At 37.7% G+C, this 21739-nt stretch overlaps 1 protein-coding gene across 14 annotated transcripts in view; it reads right to left on the bottom strand.

Annotated features, from left to right (window-relative positions):
• Positions 1-18732, bottom strand: part of LOC123868915 (protein unc-80 homolog) — a 48806-nt gene extending 30074 nt beyond the window's left edge. For 7 of the 14 annotated variants that reach the window (XR_006796762.1, XM_045911590.1, XM_045911579.1 and 4 more), the window contains exons 1-29: positions 18547-18732; positions 17923-18076; positions 17336-17362; positions 16915-16935; positions 16552-16697; positions 16101-16266; positions 15450-15666; positions 14905-15092; positions 14488-14648; positions 13725-13827; positions 13320-13423; positions 12871-13246; positions 12648-12787; positions 8962-8991; positions 8065-8209; positions 7197-7394; positions 6721-6909; positions 6275-6408; positions 5561-5799; positions 4877-5070; positions 4179-4333; positions 3568-3697; positions 3001-3193; positions 2502-2679; positions 1961-2055; positions 1289-1479; positions 877-994; positions 731-798; positions 54-189 (exon numbers count right to left, since the gene is read on the bottom strand). Coding sequence is in view for 13 of the 14 variants with exons in the window: in XM_045911590.1 (XP_045767546.1) it covers positions 54-189; positions 731-798; positions 877-994; positions 1289-1479; positions 1961-2055; positions 2502-2679; positions 3001-3193; positions 3568-3697; positions 4179-4333; positions 4877-5070; positions 5561-5799; positions 6275-6408; positions 6721-6909; positions 7197-7394; positions 8065-8209; positions 8962-8991; positions 12648-12787; positions 12871-13246; positions 13320-13423; positions 13725-13827; positions 14488-14648; positions 14905-15092; positions 15450-15666; positions 16101-16266; positions 16552-16697; positions 16915-16935; positions 17336-17362; positions 17923-18060 (4180 nt within the window). In the remaining variant the exon portion in view is untranslated. The remainder of the gene's footprint in view (positions 1-53; positions 190-730; positions 799-876; positions 995-1288; positions 1480-1960; positions 2056-2501; positions 2680-3000; positions 3194-3567; positions 3698-4178; positions 4334-4876; positions 5071-5560; positions 5800-6274; positions 6409-6720; positions 6910-7196; positions 7395-8064; positions 8210-8961; positions 8992-12647; positions 12788-12870; positions 13247-13319; positions 13424-13724; positions 13828-14487; positions 14649-14904; positions 15093-15449; positions 15667-16100; positions 16267-16551; positions 16698-16914; positions 16936-17335; positions 17363-17922; positions 18077-18546) is intronic. The other 7 variants (XM_045911580.1, XM_045911588.1, XM_045911583.1 and 4 more) reach the window with 4 other exon arrangements.
• Positions 18733-21739: the final 3007 nt, after the last annotated feature.

The following is a 21739-nucleotide window of genomic DNA, read 5'->3' as shown; positions in this document are numbered from 1 at the left end:
AAGAATGTGTAAAGTGCTGAGGAATTATTATTATCCATGACACAAGTAATTACCTTCATCTAAGAAGTCCTCCTCTTCGTCTTGTTGCAACAATTCTCTTTGTCCATCGGGATCGTTCACAAGATTGACAACAGTGTCAATGTGCTTTTTGTCCTCATTCAACATGTCTTCAAGTCTATTCCCTATTGCCTAAAGTCGAAAAACAGATAATTGCAATTTGTATTTGATCAAAGTAGCGCTTGATAACACCCCATATTAATTCATCTATACTAATGTAGTAAATGCGTGTCGGTCTCTCTGTTCGCTTTTCACGGCCCATCCATTGAACCAGTTTTGGTACAGAGATAGCTTGCCACCCCGGCTACTGTTTGTCCCGGAAAATCAAAAAGTTCCTACAGGATTTTTAAAAACTTAAATCCTCCTGGATGTATTCGCGGGCATCATCTATTTGTTACAGAGGTAGCTTGCATTCCAGGGACGAGCATAGGCTTTGTTTTATCCCGGAAAACCAAGAGTTCCTAGGTTTTTCAAAAACCTAAATTCATGAGGACAAGGTCGCTTCGTGACTAGTGCAGGTACACAATCCCTAACCTAAACTAAGATGACCGATTTAAATGTTTGCTATCCCTTCCATAATGTTCCCTACGGAAAAGGATAGCACTAGATTTAGTTTAGAGATTGTGTATAACAGAATTAGTCACATTTTTAATAATTAATTTCCGATACTTACTTCTGCCCATTGGTAGAACAGTTTTCCAGCTAGACGTTGTCGTCTTAATTGTAGGGGACCAGATGATACTGTATCAAACGATATATCAATTATTTATGTAATTTAAATATAATATGTTAACGAAAGTTAGTTTTAGTGGAACTTACAAGGGTTTTTGGCCATATTGGATTTCAGCCAATAAGGCCATTGTCCTTTGTTGCAATTGTGAACTAAATATGCACACTCCAGAAGTATTGCAGCTCGACCAACCACTACTGTATGCGGCTGTAATAATAATTAAAAATCGGTCAAATGAGTCTTTTTATTTATTCAGATACAAGTTACTCCTCGACTACAATTTCACCATGGTGGTAAGTGATGATCCAGTCTAAGATGGAAGCGCGCTAACCTGGAAGGGGTATGGCAGTTTTCCATTAAGCCCATACTCTTTTGGTTTCTACACGGCATCGTACTGGAACGCTTAAATCACTTGGCGGCACGGCTTTTAATTTTTATGTCACTTTAATAATAAGCGTACGGCACGGATGTGTTGTTCAGGTTTACACAAATTGCACTTACAAGATCCAAGAGCGCAGCCATGAAGAGCGCATCAGGCGTGCCGCCCGGTTGCGTGGCGTCTAGAATGAAGCTGAAGCGCGCGAGGCCGGCGTACAGCGGCGCGGCCGCCACCAGTCTACGTCGCTTCAGCACTACCACCTCTGAGTCCCCGCCGCCCGACCCACCCTCGGCTGAGCCGCGACGGGACATGACTGTCACAATTTTTTTTTAACTTTAATATACTTGTTATTTTGTAACTAACACGTAAAAGTTAAAGAAAAATAAAACTATGGCTGAAACACCCACAGGTGGACAATAACTGTAAAATATATTTAAGTAGGAACCTGCTCTGAGAAAAACCTGTGTAATGTTAGCGGAGGCCTTGAAGGAGAAAATATACTTTCAACAGCGTGTTCTTTATCTTATGAAAGAGAAAGACAGGAGTTTACGTGATAGCAAGAGAGAGATAGAGAGAGATCGTAAAGTCTCACATCAAGTCAAGTTAGAAATTGGCATTCATTAAGTTTTAGGTCGCTATGTGAGCTGAATTGCACTTTAATGCGTCGTAACAAGGGTAGATACTGACATGTATTCTGTGGTAATGCTTTAAAACTAAACTAAACGTAGCATATGTGCCCAGAGATGTTCTAGCACAGAAAGCAAATTTTTCACGTATCAAACCTAAGTACTCACATCCTCCCGTAGTTTCCTCGATACTTCCGTCCCGTTTTTTTCCTATTTTTCTAAGGCCGAATCTGTTTAATCTGTCTTCGACCCTCTTTCTTGCTCTGAAACGAATCATAAAAATCTTATGCACTGGTCATATTTTTTAAAACATTAGCAACTCTCAAAAATGGAACAACAACAGTTTACATTTACGAGAAAGAAAAAGAACATGTCTAACAGTGGACCAAAAACGTCCGGATCAAAAATTAAAAACCTCCAATAGGAAATGGCACTGGAAGAAGAAGATTGTTATAACAGCAAAAGAAAAGCACACTCTGTAAAAGTTTTAACTCTCTATGTATAACGGTTACGGCATCCTCCGGATAGGGAACCCTACAAAAAAGTATTTTGACTAGAAGCTTAATTACTTCTGAACATTAGCTGCAGTTTGAAACATGTTTTTGAAGTTATAATTTCTTCCAATTTATTTTGAACCGAAAAGAACCGTTTTGTTCGCCAGCTTCTCAAACGGGACAAGCATAGGAGGAAGAAGAAAAATTGTTTATACCTGTTGAGAGTGTATCCGACTCGTCGTTTGACGTGCACGGGTCGCGAGACGTGAACGGGCTGCGCGTGGTAGGGGCGCGCCAGCGACGCCATGCTGCCCGATATCGGCAGCGACTCGCCCGAGCCTGCGCCGTTGCGCACCAGCGTCTGAGCCGCAGGCTTCTGACGGAACCAGTTCACTGAAAATTATACAGGCGATTTTTTTTAGGGTTCCGTACCTCCAAAGGGAAAAAGAACCCTTATAGGATATCAAATTATGCCGCATATTTTGATACTCGCAACTCGCAAGGGTATTTCCCGTCGACTTAGAATCACGAAATTCGGCAAGAAGCAATGTCTTATAGCACAAGTTTCGGGGGAAAACAGGAAACCATAAATTTGTACATTTGCAGTTAATGATAATAATAAGCAAAAAAAACATCAAGGTACGGAACCTAACGAAGTCGTCTAAGCTATAATATAGCCAAAAAGAGTTACATAATATTAGTTAGTCGGCTTACCTATACCGCTGATGTGAAATTTCGAAGGTATAGACTTGGTATGCGTGATATTAATGTGGGGAGTCATGTCAGCGGACGAAGCGGAAGGGATTGTCCTCTCAGACTGTCGCGGCGTGAGCTGGTATCTTCGTGTGCGTACTGATAGAGGCGACTGGCTAGCTGATTCATCGCCTGCTTCTGTTTCTAAGAGGCTCTGCAAACACATTTATTGACTCAACTATACTAATATTATATAGAGGTAAAGTTTGTTAGTTTATTTGTAGGGGGTAATTTCTAGAACTATGTATTTTATTATTTATTTATTTAAATAAACTATGACACAAAGTAAAGTACAGGAAAGATAGCAAACAAAGGGCGGCCTTATCACTATAGTGATCTCTTCCAGGCACTAACTACTTCCACTAAGCACTTCCAGGAACTATGTACTCTGAACCGATTGATATGCGGTTAGTTTATTTTTTATTAGGTTTAATTTTTAATCAATTTAAGCTCTAGATCAGATTGCGCCTGTCAATTTAGTTTTGTGCTCAATTGACTTAGCGTTAACATTATCTCAGGACAACTTACATGGGCACCAGTCGAAGAGGTACTCCTCTTTTTGAACGTGAACTTTTTATGACTACGGTCATCAGCCGCGCAGCCGGAATCTGCGCCTGTATCTGAACCGCGCTCGTCATCTGCCGTTCTCGTGATATGCCTAACAAAGGAAATTTTATTGATCAATACTCGTACTTACCCTATTTTGAGAATTTTTTTATTAATTAATACTCGTACTTACCCTATTTTGAAAATGTTTCAAAATATAATTATTTTGAAGTAAACGCGAAAATTAAATTCACCTTTATTCAAGGCAGAATGTAAGAAGAAAGGTATTAAAATTTTCTAAATAATCTCAGGTCTGGTCTGGTGAGATGTTTTGGCTGGCAAATATGTATCGGTAACCGATGAAGCGTCTTGGAACCACCACATAAAAACAAATACCAGTAAGGGATATGGGTTTAATATAACTTATAACTGAAGTCCACAGGTCTTACGTCGTCGCTTCAATCTCTGAAGCCTGCGACTCGTCTGAAGTCATCGCTAGACCATAAAAAGAGAAAAAAAAATAGAAATTATCACGACAGCGAGGCCGCAGGTGATCGCTAGTATGAAAGGAAGGAATTTAAAGTATTTGAAACCTGATGACTCTGGTAGTCTGCATGTGTGATTCTTTCGGTTGTGTGCCTGGCCGCTCAGCAGTGTCCATGAGGCCACTGAATGCCACCACGCGAAACTCTCCGCCGTGAGCTTCGCGCACGTAACTTAGCAGTAGACGCACTTCTGCATACAAAGCCTGAAACCCATAATATTATTGTCATATCCTGTAAGCTAAATGATATCATACATGTGTATCCGACATGTGGCCTAGTTGTGACAAAGCATATCAATCGATTGTTTGTTAAGTAACGTTGACCCAAGTCGTGAACTGGATGGGTGACCGACTTTAGAGGTCCGAATTTGGCCTTTTCGTTTCCTCCATGCCTCGGAGAACACGTTAAACCGTCGGTCCCGGTTATTACCACTAACATCTGGTAATAACTGTCAATTAACCTAAGAGTCGAAATCTCGTTCTCTTAGAGAATTGTATGCGAAAGGATCTGGGAGCCCACCGCATTATTATCCCAAGAGATTTCCTACGATTATAAGATTAATGGAAAGGGGTCACGAGCCTCAGTAATGAGGAATAATTACTATAGAGTAAGATAAATAATAATTGATGTAATGGTAATAATAATTAATTACGTAAACTTAAAACTAAAGCTACGAGAACTCCAAAATGAGCAAAAGAAGACTGAATTCAAGAGTTTTCGAAAACCCAAAATTGATATAGACTTACGGAATTATCCAGCAGCTTTAATTCTCGGTGCATGAGAGCAAATCTAGTAACAAGCTCTCTGAATGTAGATTCCACTATGAAATTTTCTATGGCTCTATTTGCGTTAGGACCTTGGCCTGCTCCAAAGTTCGTAGCGTATCCCGCCTGTAAGTGGCTGATATCGGGAGATTTTGAGAAATTCCTCTTCTGTTGATCTAATAAAAATATTTTCCATTATTAAACGTATGCTTAAATCAAATAAATGTTATTGTATTCAGCTATCAACATATTTTTTACATCTTATAGGAAAAATAATTCAGCTTAACACTGAAAATTTAATGACTACTGTCTGACAAACTGTGAGTAAATTTTCAGTCTTTTAAATCTAAGATGCTGTTGAACGTACCCTATAGGAACTAGAGCAAAATCTGTACATATAAAACAGTACCGTCACTGATAGACAGATAACGCAGAGCCTAAACTGGTGGATCTAAAAACTTGAAATTTTGCATGCAGATTCTCCTATAATGTTGACATGCACTAAGAAAGGATTTTGAGAAATTCCGAATTGGAAGGATCCTCAAAAAGCGTAAATCCATGCGGACGACATCGCGGATAGCAGATATAGTTACGAGTATTATACGTAGTTACATATAAAATTGAATGAATATCCAGGGAGCTTTCAAAATATGAATAAAAACTTACTCATTGGCGAAACCATAGACGCCGGCTCAGCGCAATAACCCAGCGTGGCATGAAGGTTGTCCAACACCTCCCTTATGGGAGCGAATTTAGTCATCTCTTTGATACGCAACGTGAATTTAGTGATGGACGCAGAACGAAGCAGACGGAGTGAATTTCTTGCTTGGACGCGGAGGCATTCCGCCTGAGGTCCTCTTAAAGCTGACGTGCAGCCATGGGAACAGCCCAATTGACGGAGTAATCTAAAAAATTACACTGATTAAATGACTACAACAATATTCTGAATTTAGAAACCCAAAGTAGGATTTGGGAAAGTAAATATCAAGACAGCTAAGATCTTATTTAGCTAGTTAAATTCTAATTCTTCATCATTGTCATCACCAACAACCCATCGCCAGCTCATTACTGAGCACACAGAATGTTTAACCATAATCCACCACACTAGCCAAGTGCGGATTGTCAGACTTCACACGCCTTTGAGAATATTATATAGAACTCTCGAGTATGCAGGTTTTTTCACGATTTTTTCCTTGACCGCTAAACCAAGTGATATTCTAATTAGGATACCTAAATTCAGAGTAGTGTTATTACTATTAGACATAAAGGGATTCACTCAGGATTTTTAATAAAACTAAATTAACACAGACGAAGTTGCAGTAGTAAAGGCAAAATTGTTGTAAATAATTTTTCAACATCTAAACTTTAAAGCTTCATTACCTGAGAATAATGTACATGAGCATATAATACGGGCAATCAAAATTTTCTTCCTCCTTTGATTTTTCCTTACTTTCACCACATTCAACGTTAGTCGAATCTTGACTCTGGGCGCACGGTATGCCCGAGTCTCTTTCCTAGAACAAAACCATAATAGTTTATTAATATTTTATACTTACAAAACTCGCGATAAATCTGACATTTAAAAACTTGTTTGACTTAACAATTAACTTAAAGACATACGGTATAAATAAATAAAACTTTATTAACTTTACAAAACATAGTGTTTATTTACAAGCATTAGTGTGAGGCCCTGCTTCCTGATGAAGTGAAAACTGTGTTTCAGGAGGCAGTGTCTTCTTATAATATTATATTGTAACAACATATAACCACTTAATATACATTATAGTGTACGAAAAAGCTATGTATAGCAGCTGCAAGTAACTTACCTTGCTGTCCTTATCTTTCTGGAAATCTGCTAATGGATCGATTGTTTCTGGTTGAGCGTCCTGGTCAGAATCAGATTGCCAGTTTTGGTGCACTCCCACTTCCATGAGAGTATCTACTAAGTTCAGCATCACTTCCATCACTCTTACTGTTATATAGAAACTATCCATGATCGAAACTGAATACACTGCCTGAAATATAGTTTTTATGGTAATTTTTTGACGGAATAATACAAAATAATAATTATATTGATCGCAAATAGTCTGATCAGAGTCATAGTTAGAGTTAAGAAAAGGCGATTAAATATTTTGGAGTGGTGATAAAGTTAAGATTTTTTTACGGTGTTGTGATGTGTTACAACGCAATCTGTCGCAATAATCGACAACGTCTTTATTTAAAACGTAAGACTCCAATTTGTTGATGATGATGATGAAATACATAAAATATAAATAAAATACTATGCAGAGGTTATAGCTACCTTAAGCACGACTTGAAAGTCAATATCTCCTTCCTTAGTGATATAGTAAAGTGACCCGGGCGCTTCGTGTATTTCTTCTACAATGTATGTAATATTGGAATCTGTCTGTGACCTCGTTAGGCTCGGCTTGCGTTCCGGTGTCGGGATGTGTTGCGAGCCTTGCATGCTTACCGAGTCCATTTGAGATTCCAGAGAACCCTGCAGATGAATGAGGAAGTCATTATAGTGTCAACTAGCTGATCTGCCATCAACTTGGAAAGGGAACGTCATCGTATCACCTCGCCGTCAACCAGGTGTCAACCTAAGCGGATCAGCAGCACGTCGACTCGGCTATGGCTATGCAACGCCGCGCATATAACTCGTAAGCGTTACAACGCGTACAGAATTTCATACAAAGAATACTGGACGGGTTGAGTTTATACTTTAGTGGTGAAAAAATTAATAAAATCGGTAAATACTAAAGTAGTAAATACTTAATACTTTTAGTTTATCGATTACAAACAAACAAATCGTACCTCTTTATAATATTAGTATACCTAAAATCAATGCTGGAAAAGACAGCACATTTACTATAACCACAGAATGTTTAATAATACCTATTCATACATTACAGCCTGTACACAAAGCTCACTCTGTATAGGCATTTAAATAAATAGTGGCTTGTGTGATTACGATACGACAAAGTGCAATTCAGATCTCACAGTACTGCTGTCTAAAATTTAACAAACGCCTCTCTTTCTATTGCTTACATTACATGTCGTTGTTTTGTCAAGGGAACGATAGTCGTATACAAAGTTCTGAATTCTATTCAGTAGAGATAAATGATAAAAAAGTGGAGTTAAATAAAATAATAAAGGAAACTTCTCACTTGTCTAGTTTTCGAAAGATAATCAGGCGAAGGCGTAGGCGTGTGTTCTGTTACAGTAATAATGGGATTTTTCTTTTTCTGAACGTTCGTTGGCTTTGCGCTCGGGACCCCGTGCGCTCGCTCTGTTTTGATTTCGCCAATATACCTGCAATAACGGTTTATATACTAGTTTGGCAATATCAAGAATAATATGTTTTGAATAGTTTTGTTGAATATTATTGTAATTTCAGCTTATTTATTTATTTAAGGAGCTGAACCGAAATAGGATAGTATTCCGCATATTGTTTTCCGTGGCTTAGGTTATTCTACAAGATCCATTCTATTTCACATTTACTTTTGTTTTACTTTGTTAAATCACTTAGCGTCATGCAATGACGACTCTTCCTTAATTGGTTGAAGGGATAACATGCTTTTATAAATTGCAATAGGTATAGTACGTACTGTGATATTTATAATACTTTTAAACTACGCCTAATATTTTTCTAAAAGCTTAATAATATGAAGAAATTGAGTATGTAGAATGTAGATATTATGGTTCAATGTATGAAGCACGCTTTTAAACTGTTTATTTTATGAATGACTTTAAATACTTGAAAAGCTAAGCCTTGTTTATTCTGTAGTTATTGCTACTTTTTAGTTGCTAAATTACAAAACTACAATCTAAGCATGAACAAATCAAAATGGGTATTCGGTTGTACAACATTTGTAAACTAAAAAGACAGGTTTAAATCTAGTGCTATCCCTTTCGCAATGTTTCCAGCGGAAAAGGATAGTAACACTTGTAGACCTGTTAATTTACAGATTGTGTATAACTGAATTAGCACTAATATATTTTTACTGTACATCTCCAATCTAAATAAAGCTTCTACGTTCGTTTCATAACTTTCGCCGACTTACCCATTGGATGCTAGCTCGTCTATGAGACAGCTAGCGACCGTATCGTTCGTCCATGAACAGTGTACAGGATTAAGCGTAAAAAACACGGGAGAGAGAGAGAGAAAAATTCATTTTAAATGGAAAAAATTCAAAATATTGTTAATAATGTATGTATGTGTAGACTATTGCATGCTGTGTTGCGATTAAAAACAGTTTAAAAAAAAATTACGAATTTACAAAAGGAATAAAAGTTTTAATAGAATTAAACTTAAAATTTGATTGCATTCTATTGTGAATAGTAGCCGTATTATTTTCAAGCCTGGAGATGGATATAAGGTGTCCACTGGCCAGCCAAATTATTTTTGTCGCATAATGCAGCGCTATCGTATAAAATGAATGCTTTTCCATATATATTCTAGGAAACCATAGCATATAATATTAGTAGTACGGATAAGATTGGACAAGGCCGCAAAACCTGCAGGAGGCACAAAAGCCACCAGGTAAATATTTTTCAGTACTGAGTATGCGAAAGACGTCAGCAGTATCGGGCGAGCCGTTAAAACTCGTGAGTAGAGACTGAATGAACTATACTAATGTTATTAATTCAAAGCACCCAATAAACACAATTTTGCCGCTGGCGTTTCCAGTATTGAAAAATGCATTGCATGTTTGTTTCATGGTATTATATTAGTAGCACAGCTTAAAAGAGATACCTCATAAGTCGGTCGACGGAAATGTCTATACAGAGCAATACTGCGGACTCACAAGGAGACGATACGGGAGAGAAAATACCGACCGGCAGAAGTCGGCAGATCAAATTTTAATTGTTTTGCTTATGTAGTGGATCAGTCGTTCAGGCATGTAGCTGTTACGACTGTAAAGCTGGCTTGTCCGCAAACATAAAGAGCATAGTCTCACTGTATGTATTGATACTGTGGTATTGTGCTACCTTTAGAGTAGTGCAGTGCATTTTGCTACTTTCCAAGTAGGGCGTAAACCAATAAGTTACTAAATATTTTAGTAAATTCAGCCCTAACAAATTGATATATAAATTATAATTTTATGTTTAAAATTTAATATAAAATTAAGCTTTCTAATATTTATTTTCATCATCATCATCATCATCATCAGCCTGTGGACGTCCACTGCTGGACATAGGCCTTCCCTATAGAGCGCCACCACACCCGGTCCTCAGCCTTCCTCATCCAGCCACTTCCCGCCAGCCGCTTTATATCGTCGGTCCATCGTGCTGGAGGGCGACCCACACTACGTTTGCTCAAACGCGGTCTCCACTCAAGGACTTTCCGGCTCCAACGGCCATCGCCTCTACGACAGGCATGGCCTGCCCACTGCCACTTCAGCTTGCTAATAGTTTGGGCTATGTCAGTGACCTTGGTTCTCCTGCGGATCTCCTCATTTCGGATCTTATCCCTCAGGGAAACTCCTAACATAGCCCTCTCCATAGCTCGCTGAGCAACTTTGAATTTGTGAACAAGGCCATTTGTCAGTGTCCACGTTTCAGCACCATAGGTGAGGACGGGAAGGACACACTGGTTGAAGACTTTTGTTTTCAGGCATTGAGGAATTGACGATGAGAAGACTTGACTTAGTTTTCCAAAAGCTGCCCAGCCTAGCCGAATTCTTCTGTTGGCTTCCTCATCGAAATTGCTTCTGCCTAGTTGAATTATTTGGCCAAGGTAGTTGTATTGTGAAACAATTTCGATGCCAACATTTTCGACGCGAACCGGTGTCGGGACAACGTGCTGATTGAGCATTATCTTTGTTTTATCCATGTTTATCCCGAGACCGACACGTCTGGAAGAGCGGCTTAGGCTACACAGCATCTCCTCGAGATCTTGCGGAGATTCTGCTAAGATAACCACGTCGTCAGCGAACCGTAGGTGTGAGATGTACTCGCCATTTATGTTAAGTCCTCGTCCTTTCCAGTCCAGCGTTTTGAAGAGGTCTTCCAGTGCACTGTTAAACAGTTTTGGAGATATTACGTCCCCCTGTCTAACACCCCTTCGCAATCTGATAGGTTTTGTCTGCTGAGACTGTATTTGGACGGTCATTGACGCAGAATCGTAAATACATCGCAGCACCTCGATATACCGCCAATCGACCTGGCATCTTTGCAATGATTCCAAAACAGCCCAAGTTTCGATAGAGTCGAAGGCTTTCTCATAGTCCACAAAGGCAAGACAGAGTGGGAGATTATATTCCTCTGTCTTCTGTATAATCTGCCTTAAGGTGTGTATGTGGTCTACGGTACTATAGCCTTTTCGAAACCCAGCCTGTTCTGGAGGTTGGAACTCGTCAAGTCTTCGGGCGAGGCGATTTGTAAGAACCCTCGAAAACAACTTATAAACATGGCTCAAGAGAGAAATCGGCCGGTAGTTCTTCAACAGCTCCTTGTCTCCTTTTTTAAAGAAGAGGATTACTACACTCTTGCTCCATGCTTTCGGCGTTGTTCCATTCATGATGACGTCATTAAATAACTCCTTAAGCTCTGTGAGTACAGGGGTACCTCCTGCACGTAGGAGTTCTGATGTGATGCCGTCATCACCCGGCGCCTTGTTGTTGTTGAGTTGTTTGAGGGCTATTCGCATCTCGCCAATGTCAATTTCTGGTATGTCTTCGGTGTAGTGGCGTGTCAAGGTCGCTCGTTTGTCGCTCGTGTCCTGAGCCGCTTTAGGAGCCTGAGAAGAGTACAGCTGTTCGTAAAATCTTTCGATCTCTTTCAACACCTCTGGTATTGAAGTGACAATCTTTCCTTCAGGAGTCCTCAGTTTTGTCAGGTGGCTCCTCTCAAGTCGTTTTGCAAACACTTTTGAACCTCGGTTTTGCTCGATTGCATTTTGGATATTGCGAGTGTTGTAGCGCCGGAGGTCAAACCGTATTTGTTTCTTAACACGCTTGTTCAGAGTATGCCACTCAGGCAACGCTGAGGAAGTATCTCGTCTCTTCTCCATTAATTCTAGGGTATCTTTGGAGATCTTAGATTCCTTTTTCGGCTCATGACGACAATATTTGCGGCCCACTTCACGAACGACGTCAACGAAGTGGTTGAATCTCTGGTCAATGTCTAAGGTGGTTTCCAACAGTTCGAACCGGTTTTTGAGCTCTATTTGAAAGTTACCTGAGCTGAAGTTTTGGGACGATTTTGGTCTGAGAGCCGACTTCATCAGACGGTTCCTCTCTAATTGTAGATCCATACGCAAGATACCTCTTACAAGTCTGTGGTCGCTGCCAGTATTGAACCTATTGATCACTGAGACATCTTCACATATGTATCTACGGTCCGTCATGATGAAGTCGATCTCGTTCCGAGTCACATTGTCCGGGCTACGCCATGTCCACTTTCTAGAGGGCTTCTTCTCAAAGAACGAATTCATTAAGAACAGCCCTTTCCGCTCCAAGAAGTGAACTAGCATTTGGCCCCTGTGGTTTCTGGTGCCAAAACCGTATGAACCCATTTTTGATTCGCCGTCTTCTTGTACTCCCACCTTAGAGTTAAAGTCCCCCATAACTACGACGAAGTGAGTCTTAGTTGTTTTGTCCATGGCCATCGAGATGTCCTCAAAAAAATATTTATTTTGGAAAAGATAAATCTAATTATTTTGAAAAAATTGCGATATCAACTAAAACTACGGTTTCATAATATGGAGCATTATTTATTACAATTAATATTATACCTAATAACTTACCTAAGGCTCGGCATGCTTTTTCCTTTTATGAGATTGCATTGAAATAAATCCCCAGAAAGTCTGGGAGCCAGCGGAGGAAAGTTGCTTGCGAGAGCCGAGTTGGGCCGATCGTCGGCGTTGTCGAGACTTCGGTGATATTCCTAGAATGATATTTTTTTTAATTAGGATTATATTAACACAGTAATATTAACTACAAAAAAAATGCTAAGAAAAAAATATCTACAGATATCATTCTTACTGCAGTATGAAAACTGAATTTATGATCTTCTTGACCAATTTTTTCCAACGCTTTTTCTGATTTCGATAAAAGCTTCAACTCTACAAACGCTTTCAGGTCGGCCATTTTCATTTTCCGTTTCACTTTTTCGCTCGCCCTTCTGGACATAATGTTATCTTCGTCGATCTTAGGCGCGAACGGAATTTCAGTTACAGGCGAAATATCCTTCGACTCGGGAACCTCCATGAAGTTTTTTAACGAATCTCTATCCTTTATTTCTGGACTTTGGTATATTGAAACTTCTATCTTAGGTATTGGCAAGGAATTACTTCTTTTTCGTGGTTGTATTTGCTTGGAAATGTCGTCGCAAATATCACGTAACCTAAAATTCATGCAAAAGAATGACAAATACATCTTATATTTATCGTCATTTTTTTGTCTAATTTTTTACTTACCTATTGTATAAATAATGTAAAGCCCAATATACACCTTCTTCCTGCCATTGCGATGCAAAAAGACATCGCAAAGTTGCAACATCCAGGAAGGTTGCAGCAGACACCTAAAACGATATCCAATGAATACATCTCCACCCATATTACAAATGCAATTTTTTTTCGTTTGTTGGTTCTTCAATCATGGAAATATAAGAGCCTAATTCCACGCCAACGATGTTGCGGGCACCAGCTAGTTTGAAATAATTTACAAGCTTTGACTCGTCAGCGTGGGTGAGGTTTTTAAAAATTTTGCAGGAATCCTACTTTGTCTCGGGAATGCAAACTACGTTAAATCGGTTCAGAAGTTACAACCACTTACGGATTTATACTATCACATTACAAGGATTTTTGTTCATTCCTACTTACATGCTGAATTTGTTTGATGCTGGTAGATTTTTCTGCAGAAGTCGGTGTACCTTTTAAACCAGGTCCTCCGCCGCTATCAGTTAATGATTCTTTATCTGAAGAACTGAAAACATTTGGCTACCTTCAAATCTTGAATTAGGAATTCAAGCAATTAATATTTATGTAAACAGATATTATGCCAATTCGCACGTATACCAAACTTAATTTATTTCTAAAACTAAAGTAAAAGTTTTTGAAGCGAACGTTTGCTGGGCGACATATTATATTATCGTCGCGTCTCTATGTCTCATAACTAACGCTCTTATCTTCATTCTTGCGCACTGGCTCATTTTCGTCTTGCTCATTCATTAGTAGTAGCCCAGTAAGAGAGACAGAGTACAGGATAAAGAAATGCTTTGCTTCTGGCTCATGATTTTTTTTAAACATCTTTTCATGATCCTTTTCACAATGTTGCATGTGCAAAAGAGAACAACATGGCACAAAAAAAAAATAAGTGTGTGTAACAGCAAAAGATTATGTAAGAAAAGTTCGATAAAAGATAGCAGGCTCAAAGCATCTGGTTTGTTTTCAGCGATAATGACGTATGCAGGAACGTTACTTATACCTGAACAAAGATCTGGTCTTACTCTGAAGCAATCTCTCATGAGACATGTCGCTCCTAATGAAGATTTACTTCCAAATAATTTTGCTACACAGTTTTAAATGATAATACAAAAAGTATCTATATTAGTACTAGTAGTAGTAGTAGTAGTAGACAGCTTACCTCATTTTAGTGATCTGTGGTAAAGGTTTTATGCCTGGTAGAGTCGGTTTGGTGGGATCTGATTTCTTCACTTGAAATATGCTAGGATCGGCCGCATACACCGTATACGCGCCTCTGTTTACGCCACTATAGTTTTGTTCAGAGGGTAGACGGTAAATAAACTGAAAAGAACAAAGGAATATTGATCTGGAACCATTGCAAAACCAACTTATTGATCAATAAATATTTCATATTTCAATTTGTCATTTCAAACCAAAATAATTATTAAGAATGATTATACATTATTCGGTTTATTTGGCGATTCCTTAACATGATAACAGCAGTAAAGTTTGAGCTCATATGAAACTGCTAAGACCTGGAATGATTGGATGGCGCTTTGTATTAGAACCCTGATATGATTTGAATTGGAGGGTTTACCACATGCTCCTCTTCAGTGCTGGAGCTCTCTTCAGGGATGGTCTCCGGGAAGATGGTCTCCTTGGGCGATGACAGCCACGGCTCGTCCTCGGTGCTGGCTTGTTTGGACGGCGCTTCGGATTGTGAGCCTGATATGATTTGACTTGGAGGGCTGCCGTTTACTGCGCTTTCTTCCTTTGAAAATTTGCCTAAGGACATTTTTTAAAATTTTATTGAGTGTCTTCGACTTTTTGGGCGTACTATACTGCCAAGGGCCAATGCATACAGACGGAGTGGAGTGAAAACGGGTTTTCTTTTACATATTGCTGAAATCAGTATACTGAAAATAAAAAGAGAATGCACCCTGAGCTTAGGCGCGCCTTGGATTTCCAGCCGCTGTTGTGCCCAATGGGCATTGTACAAAAACCGATCTCAGCTGGGCTTGTGTTATTTTAATCTGCGACTTGCGCAGACTGCAGTCTGTCAATTTTAGATTGGACTACTTGTTTTGCAGTCAATGTATTTGAAATATTTTGCAGTTAATTTGCCAAATTATAAAAACTTACGGCCCATAAAAACGTCTCCATGATGAGGTCTCCTTGCATAGTTTCCACCAAGTGGCTTTGGCTTAGGTTTGACCAAGGTGGTGAAGCATGCCGCATCAGGGTGCCTAAACTCCCACAAAGCCTGCCAGAGCTTCAAACCATTTTCTAGTCTATAGTTGCTGGTGAAATCTGATTCTTTCAAATGATGGGATATAGGCGCAAAGAGAAACACAAAAAGCTGCAATGAATAAAATAACTATGTAAATATACAGTTTGAGGAAGCACTAGTTTATCATGATCTACCAAAAAAGATATTTGAAGGAATTTTTTTTTCAAAGTTTAAGGCTAGATTAAATAAAAGGAGACTGTCAAACATACATTGACCCATGCTTAAATCATATTCTACAATAATATTGTTTAGATCAATAATTTCTCATATAAGCGAACTTTTGTTCTTTTTAGAGAGAAATAAACTACATATACCCATTTTATAGCATTTATTTGACTGATGTTTTAATGGTTCACTAGGTCAAGTTGTTTCTATAATATCTGTAATTAGATTAGCCAATTTTATTCTATGAAAATGCACCTTAAGTTTTCAAAATAGAAAAGTTTAGTTTCTGATATAAATAGGCAAACTAATAAAACTTTATAATAGTAAGAAACACTTACAGTTATAGCTGGCACAGAAAATAAATAGTGATAAGGATTGGAGTAATATTTTCCATTCTCATAGTCATTATCAGCACATTCATCTGATGCATCAAGTAATATCCAATGTAAAGTGTAAAGAAGTTTGGTTTCTACATTGCCCAGGGTTTGCATGTTGTCTTTCACTCTGAAAAATTCATGCATATAATCATCATTAACACCATTGCCAGCCAACTACTTAGCATGGGTCTCCTCCCAACATCATGGGTAACTCAGGCATGCAGGTTTTACTCTGAAGCAAGCTCCAGCACCCTACCAGCAAAGCCAGTTTATGAACTTTATCTTTTTATAGAAACCTTGACAGGTCAAGGACTCTATAAAAAGCTTACTCTATAAAGGTTAGCTTGTTAAATATAATTAAATGGCCCTGGTAAACCAGGAATATAGGTTGGTGAAGACATGAAATATCTACCTGTTGTGCAGAAGGCCTGCTAAGGCATGCATCACATGTGGCAAAGCTGCTTGTATGAGCCGCCATCGTGGGATTGCTTCTATAGCGTCTGTAAGATTGGTCGCTAGTCCAAAGCGCAGATTTTGCACCAATACTTTCTCAAACGACTAAAAAGTAATTTGAAAAAATTGTACTAAGAATATATTTGTACATGGAATTTGTAGTATACACAACACAGTAATTGGCCTATAAGCCTCTTATATTGCATGTCAATAGCCATCTCTCTCAAGTCTTATAAGAGCTATTTATCATAGAAAAAGGACTATTATTAATTTAAGTACTAATAAGAAATATTTTGTTTTTACTTAGATAAGACGTACTTACTTTGCAAGCTTCTTTTAATTCCTATAGTAGAAAGCGTGAAAAAATATTCTTTTTATAATTTAACGATATTTTCTATAAGCTTATGTCACAAAAGTAAAAATAAAGGATAATCTAAAATTGTATTTTGTCAACAGTGGTAAACAAAAACAACAGCAAGCAAAAGCAAATGTGTAACTGACAACTGACACAGAAAAGCTGTCACTGTCAAATTGACAACATTTTTTTTAAACAATGTTTACGGCTCTGGATATGAGCCTTTAAAAAATTGAGTTGCCAGGGCACTTTCTAATCTACTAAAAAGGTAGAAAATATAATTAAATTAAATAAAATTAAATATTTTCATGCACATTGTTAAATAAACTCAATAAAAAGCACAACATATCATAAAGGAAGAGGTTACATTATTATTTTACAAACTTACGTGGTGTCCAGGAGCTCGCTGACAGAACTGCACACAACAAATATACAGCTGTATGTACAAACAACACATCGACACAACATACAATATTTAAGTATGACAAAACAAAACATAGAAGTACAATGGAAGTACATTTAGATTTTTGAGCCTTTCAGTCTTTAACACTTTATGATTTGATTATAGGATTTAGTATAAGTACCTATGAATGAAATAGGTTTTCAATTTTAGTTAGAAATGATTGGGTACGTATCCTCTTTTATAAAGTGAGTGTGCAAAGTTTTATAATGGGGTAGGTATACCTACCTATATACCTCTTATTAGGATGACATAGGATTTCAAAAGGCACGCATTATATTTTTGAAATAACCGACTATTTTAGGAAAATAGGTAGATAAGTATAAATTTTACGGTAGGATGTAGATTTAGTCGGTGAGCTTACAAAAAATAAGAGCGGTTTTATCACATGGTTTATTATGTGATAGGATATTATAGATTAGGTAAGTACATTATTTTTAGAACGATTATAGAGATATCGGGAACACTGGTTGATTATTTATTAAATACACAGTTAAAAATATATTCGCACTAACCATGCATGCTGAATCATGAACTTTTCCGAATCTTGGCCGCATAAAAGGTGTAGTTTGTCTCCATAGAAATATTTGTACGGCGATTGGCACGATGTCTTCATTACTAGTATCATTTTCAGATAAATCTTTGAGTTTCATTTTCAACTAAATGTCGCTAAAGAAGTAATAGATAGGTTGTTAGGTATAATAATTATTTACCAGGTAAGTAGGTAGGTACCTACTTATTTTTCGGGAGATTAAGAACTCAACCCAACTTAAACGATTAGGTAAGAGTAGGTTGGCAGATCTTCAGACTACGAAAAATTACTTGATGAAAGATTAGTACCTTAACTTATCCTTCTTAAATGTATTAAACCTGTCTCGATCTATTATTTAGAATAGAAGAATAATATAATTCAATAGAACAGGAAAGGGTTCCGCACATTAAAAAAGTGCGAAAACTTTTTAATCCCATTTCTTATACTCCATACTTCCACTCTAAGATTAGGTATACCTAGGGTACCTAGGTACCTACCTACTTACTTTAAAATATAAAACCAAAATTAATGAAATTATGTAACCGAACTTAAAGGTACTTACTTAATTAGAAAAAATACAAAAGTGTTAAACTAGATCCATACTTACCAACTTAAAAAATAAATACGTAGATATCCATTAAATGAGATGAACTAAGAAGGACCCCATTAGGTGAGCAATGTCGCACTTGCAAAATTAGGTCACATTGAAAGGTTGACGAGCAATGTTTACATTATCAGGGGTGGAAACGGTTAGGTACGTGATAATGGCACGGGGAGGACTGATGTTACGAACCCGAGGGAGGCTCGGTTGAGAGTGAGCCTTTGCGCATTCGCCTAAGAGACGAGCTTAGGGTTTACACTTGAATGCTTAAATATATTGCAATGGTTTTCCAGTTTCAATCACTTAGGTAGGTAGGTACCTAGGTACGTTATTTCCAGCTACGTCCACTTATTCTGATTCGATTTGATAGGTTACAGCATTGACTCATTACTTACCCACTTTAAGTACCTACTTATTTTACCTAATATGTCTAAGAGCTTTCATGTTTAGCATGTCATATTCATTTCTCTACTCGTTAGGCACTAGGTTTAGGTATTAATTAGGCTTTTTGGTAATATGCGCATGCAAATGCTATGAAAAAATATGCTTTTGGTAGGTGTACCTTCTTACACGATTTCTTTCCCACCTAACTACGGACCTAGTTCATACACAACTACTTACCTATTCTATTACACAACTACTTACCTATTATATTCGATATTCCTACTTAACTGTTTCCATCTGTTACTATTTAAATGTTTGTCTGGTGGGAGACTTTGCTCGTGTCTAATTACCGCCCTGCCGGCAAAACGTACCGCCAAGCGATTTAGCGTTCCAGTACGATGCGTATAGAAACCGATGCGTATGAGTTTTACAAGTCTGTCATACCTACCTCTGCCAAGTTAATCCGCTTCCATCTTAGATCGCATCATCACTTCAGTCAACGGCTAACTTGTGATGGAATAAAAACGTAAGAGAAAAATATTCAGTGTCAACCCTACAAAGATTCCATTGATTTGTGCGCACAGATAGTCGCGAAACAGCAGCCCACAGCAGCCTCTCGTTGTCATAGCAACGGCAATATGGCAGCTGAACTGGACCATTGAACTTTTGTGATCCTGATTGGATCCACGGATTAATTTTTAATTTAATTAGGTACTCCTACCTATGGAGGCCTGTTATACTATCAATATTATCACACGATCCTCAATATCTCGATCCTGAAGAAATATTGATCGTGTTGACAGTATCGCAATGTATCTGGATGTTCTTGAAAAATCCTGCGATACCAGAATCGCGGTAAGGTAGATAGTGTAACCACACGGCCGTCATTCAGCTTCGGCTGCAGCAAACGTTCATCTTATTATAAGTAACTACCTAGGCACTTAGAATAATAAATTCAGTTTACAACGTCTTATTTTGAAACTATACTCATCTCAAAAATGCTGAACGGATTTTATTCGATTTTTCACCAATAAATGAATAGGTAGGTACTTAGCTATAAGTTTTAAAACTTCCGTACAAAAATGTAGGTAAACTCTATATTATTATGTGTATCTATAAGTTTTCCATATTATACACCAACGATGTTTTCGAATAACATTATGTACCTATGTATTCGACTCTTGTCGCTATTTTAACTTTTTAACGACTCTTCAGGCAGAGCGCAATGGCCGCAGCCCAGGACGTTAGAATGTTCATTTAAAATTTTCTACCTTTAATACCTATTTGAATGACTTTTTATTTTCTTGTTTCCCATGTGAGATTTTTCTATCTTATTGATTTATTGAGAAACTAGTTCATGTCCGCAACTTCGTATGAGCGGATTACACAAACTTCAAACCCCTATTATAGGTTTTCTTGACAGACACGACGGACGGACGGACGGACAGACAGACAACAAAGTGATCCGTTTTACCTTTTGAGGTACGGAATCTTTAGAATACAATAGGTAAATAAATATCAACTGAACAATAATAGTTAATAGCCTCATCGGGTGACAGAAGGGCTGGCTCATTTTTTGCGCAACGGATCAGCCTGGCTGTCCAACGCGGAAATGCAGCCAGTATTCTTGGCACCATTCCACGCGGGCAAGGCTAGCTTTAAGTTTTATTGTAATATTTTCTATCTCTATAAAAAAAAAAAACTGAACAATCATTTTCATTACCTTAATTGGTTAATTTATGGTCAGTAAAGCCAATAGGATCAACAGTGTTGCTTTTATGTTCACATAGTGGCGGGCAATTTATAAATAGAGTCCAATAGGGTGTGGCGGCAGTAACATTTCCTACTTTATAAAATTGTTTTCCGCTATTAATTCCGAAAAAAGTAGAAAAGGAAAAATAAATTAACTCAGTATTATCAACTAACTAGTAGATATCAATTTTTAAATTACATATTTAATTCAGTAAGTACTTATTTATTTTCCAATCCAAAGAATCAAAACTCGTAAACTTTTATTTGTCACTCAGATAATTCGAGAGGCTGAATAGATTTGGATGAAAATTTATGGCCCGCAGTCCTGCACAGTAAAACAATCAAATAGGTAGGTCCATACTCTCTCTAGGTATGCCAGCGAAATACAGAAGGTAGGTACAACATAGTGGTGTAGGTTCCTAAAGAGTTATTCATATGGCAAATGACGTGCATGTAATGGTAATTTTAAATAAAACGATGTTTTCATTATACCTACCTACATAAATTTTCACAGTACAATCGAGAAACAGGCTAAAATAGTTTTGAGGCCAAAGATTACTATAGCGATTGGCTGGGCGGTACAGAAATAGAAGCAGTGTTTTTGAATGAATATCGCTCTTTAAGTAAACTCCGCATTGTGATTTATAATATTACGTAGATTAGTGGTCAGGTAAATTAGGTTTAGTTAAATGTATAGAGAATAATCCGATATTGTAGTGGTAGTATCCACAACAGACAGTTGATAAACTCGGCCATCAACATATAAAGCCTTATCATAACAAGCCATAAGTAAACCTACTTGTAATACTTCAGCGTAATTTAGGTATATAATTATGGATTATGGAAATATTATGGGATGTAAAAACATTAGAAGATACCTGCCTATTTAATCACATGCTTCTTTTCTACTAAAACTCGTAAAACTGTGCTTACTTAGCAAAAGAAAAACAATTAAATAAGAGACAGGTACATGGCTCTATTATTTCTAAAGAACTGGCCATTTAATTCATAATAATTATGATTATAATGTATTTCCATGTCAATAATGTCACTTTTGTGTTAC

The sequence above is a fragment of the Maniola jurtina genome, chromosome 10 (genome assembly GCF_905333055.1).
Source record: "Maniola jurtina chromosome 10, ilManJurt1.1, whole genome shotgun sequence".
Classification (NCBI taxonomy): Eukaryota; Metazoa; Arthropoda; class Insecta; order Lepidoptera; family Nymphalidae; genus Maniola; species Maniola jurtina.
The sequence above is the reverse complement of the archived record's forward strand: the minus strand, read 5'-3'. Positions and strand labels throughout refer to the sequence as shown.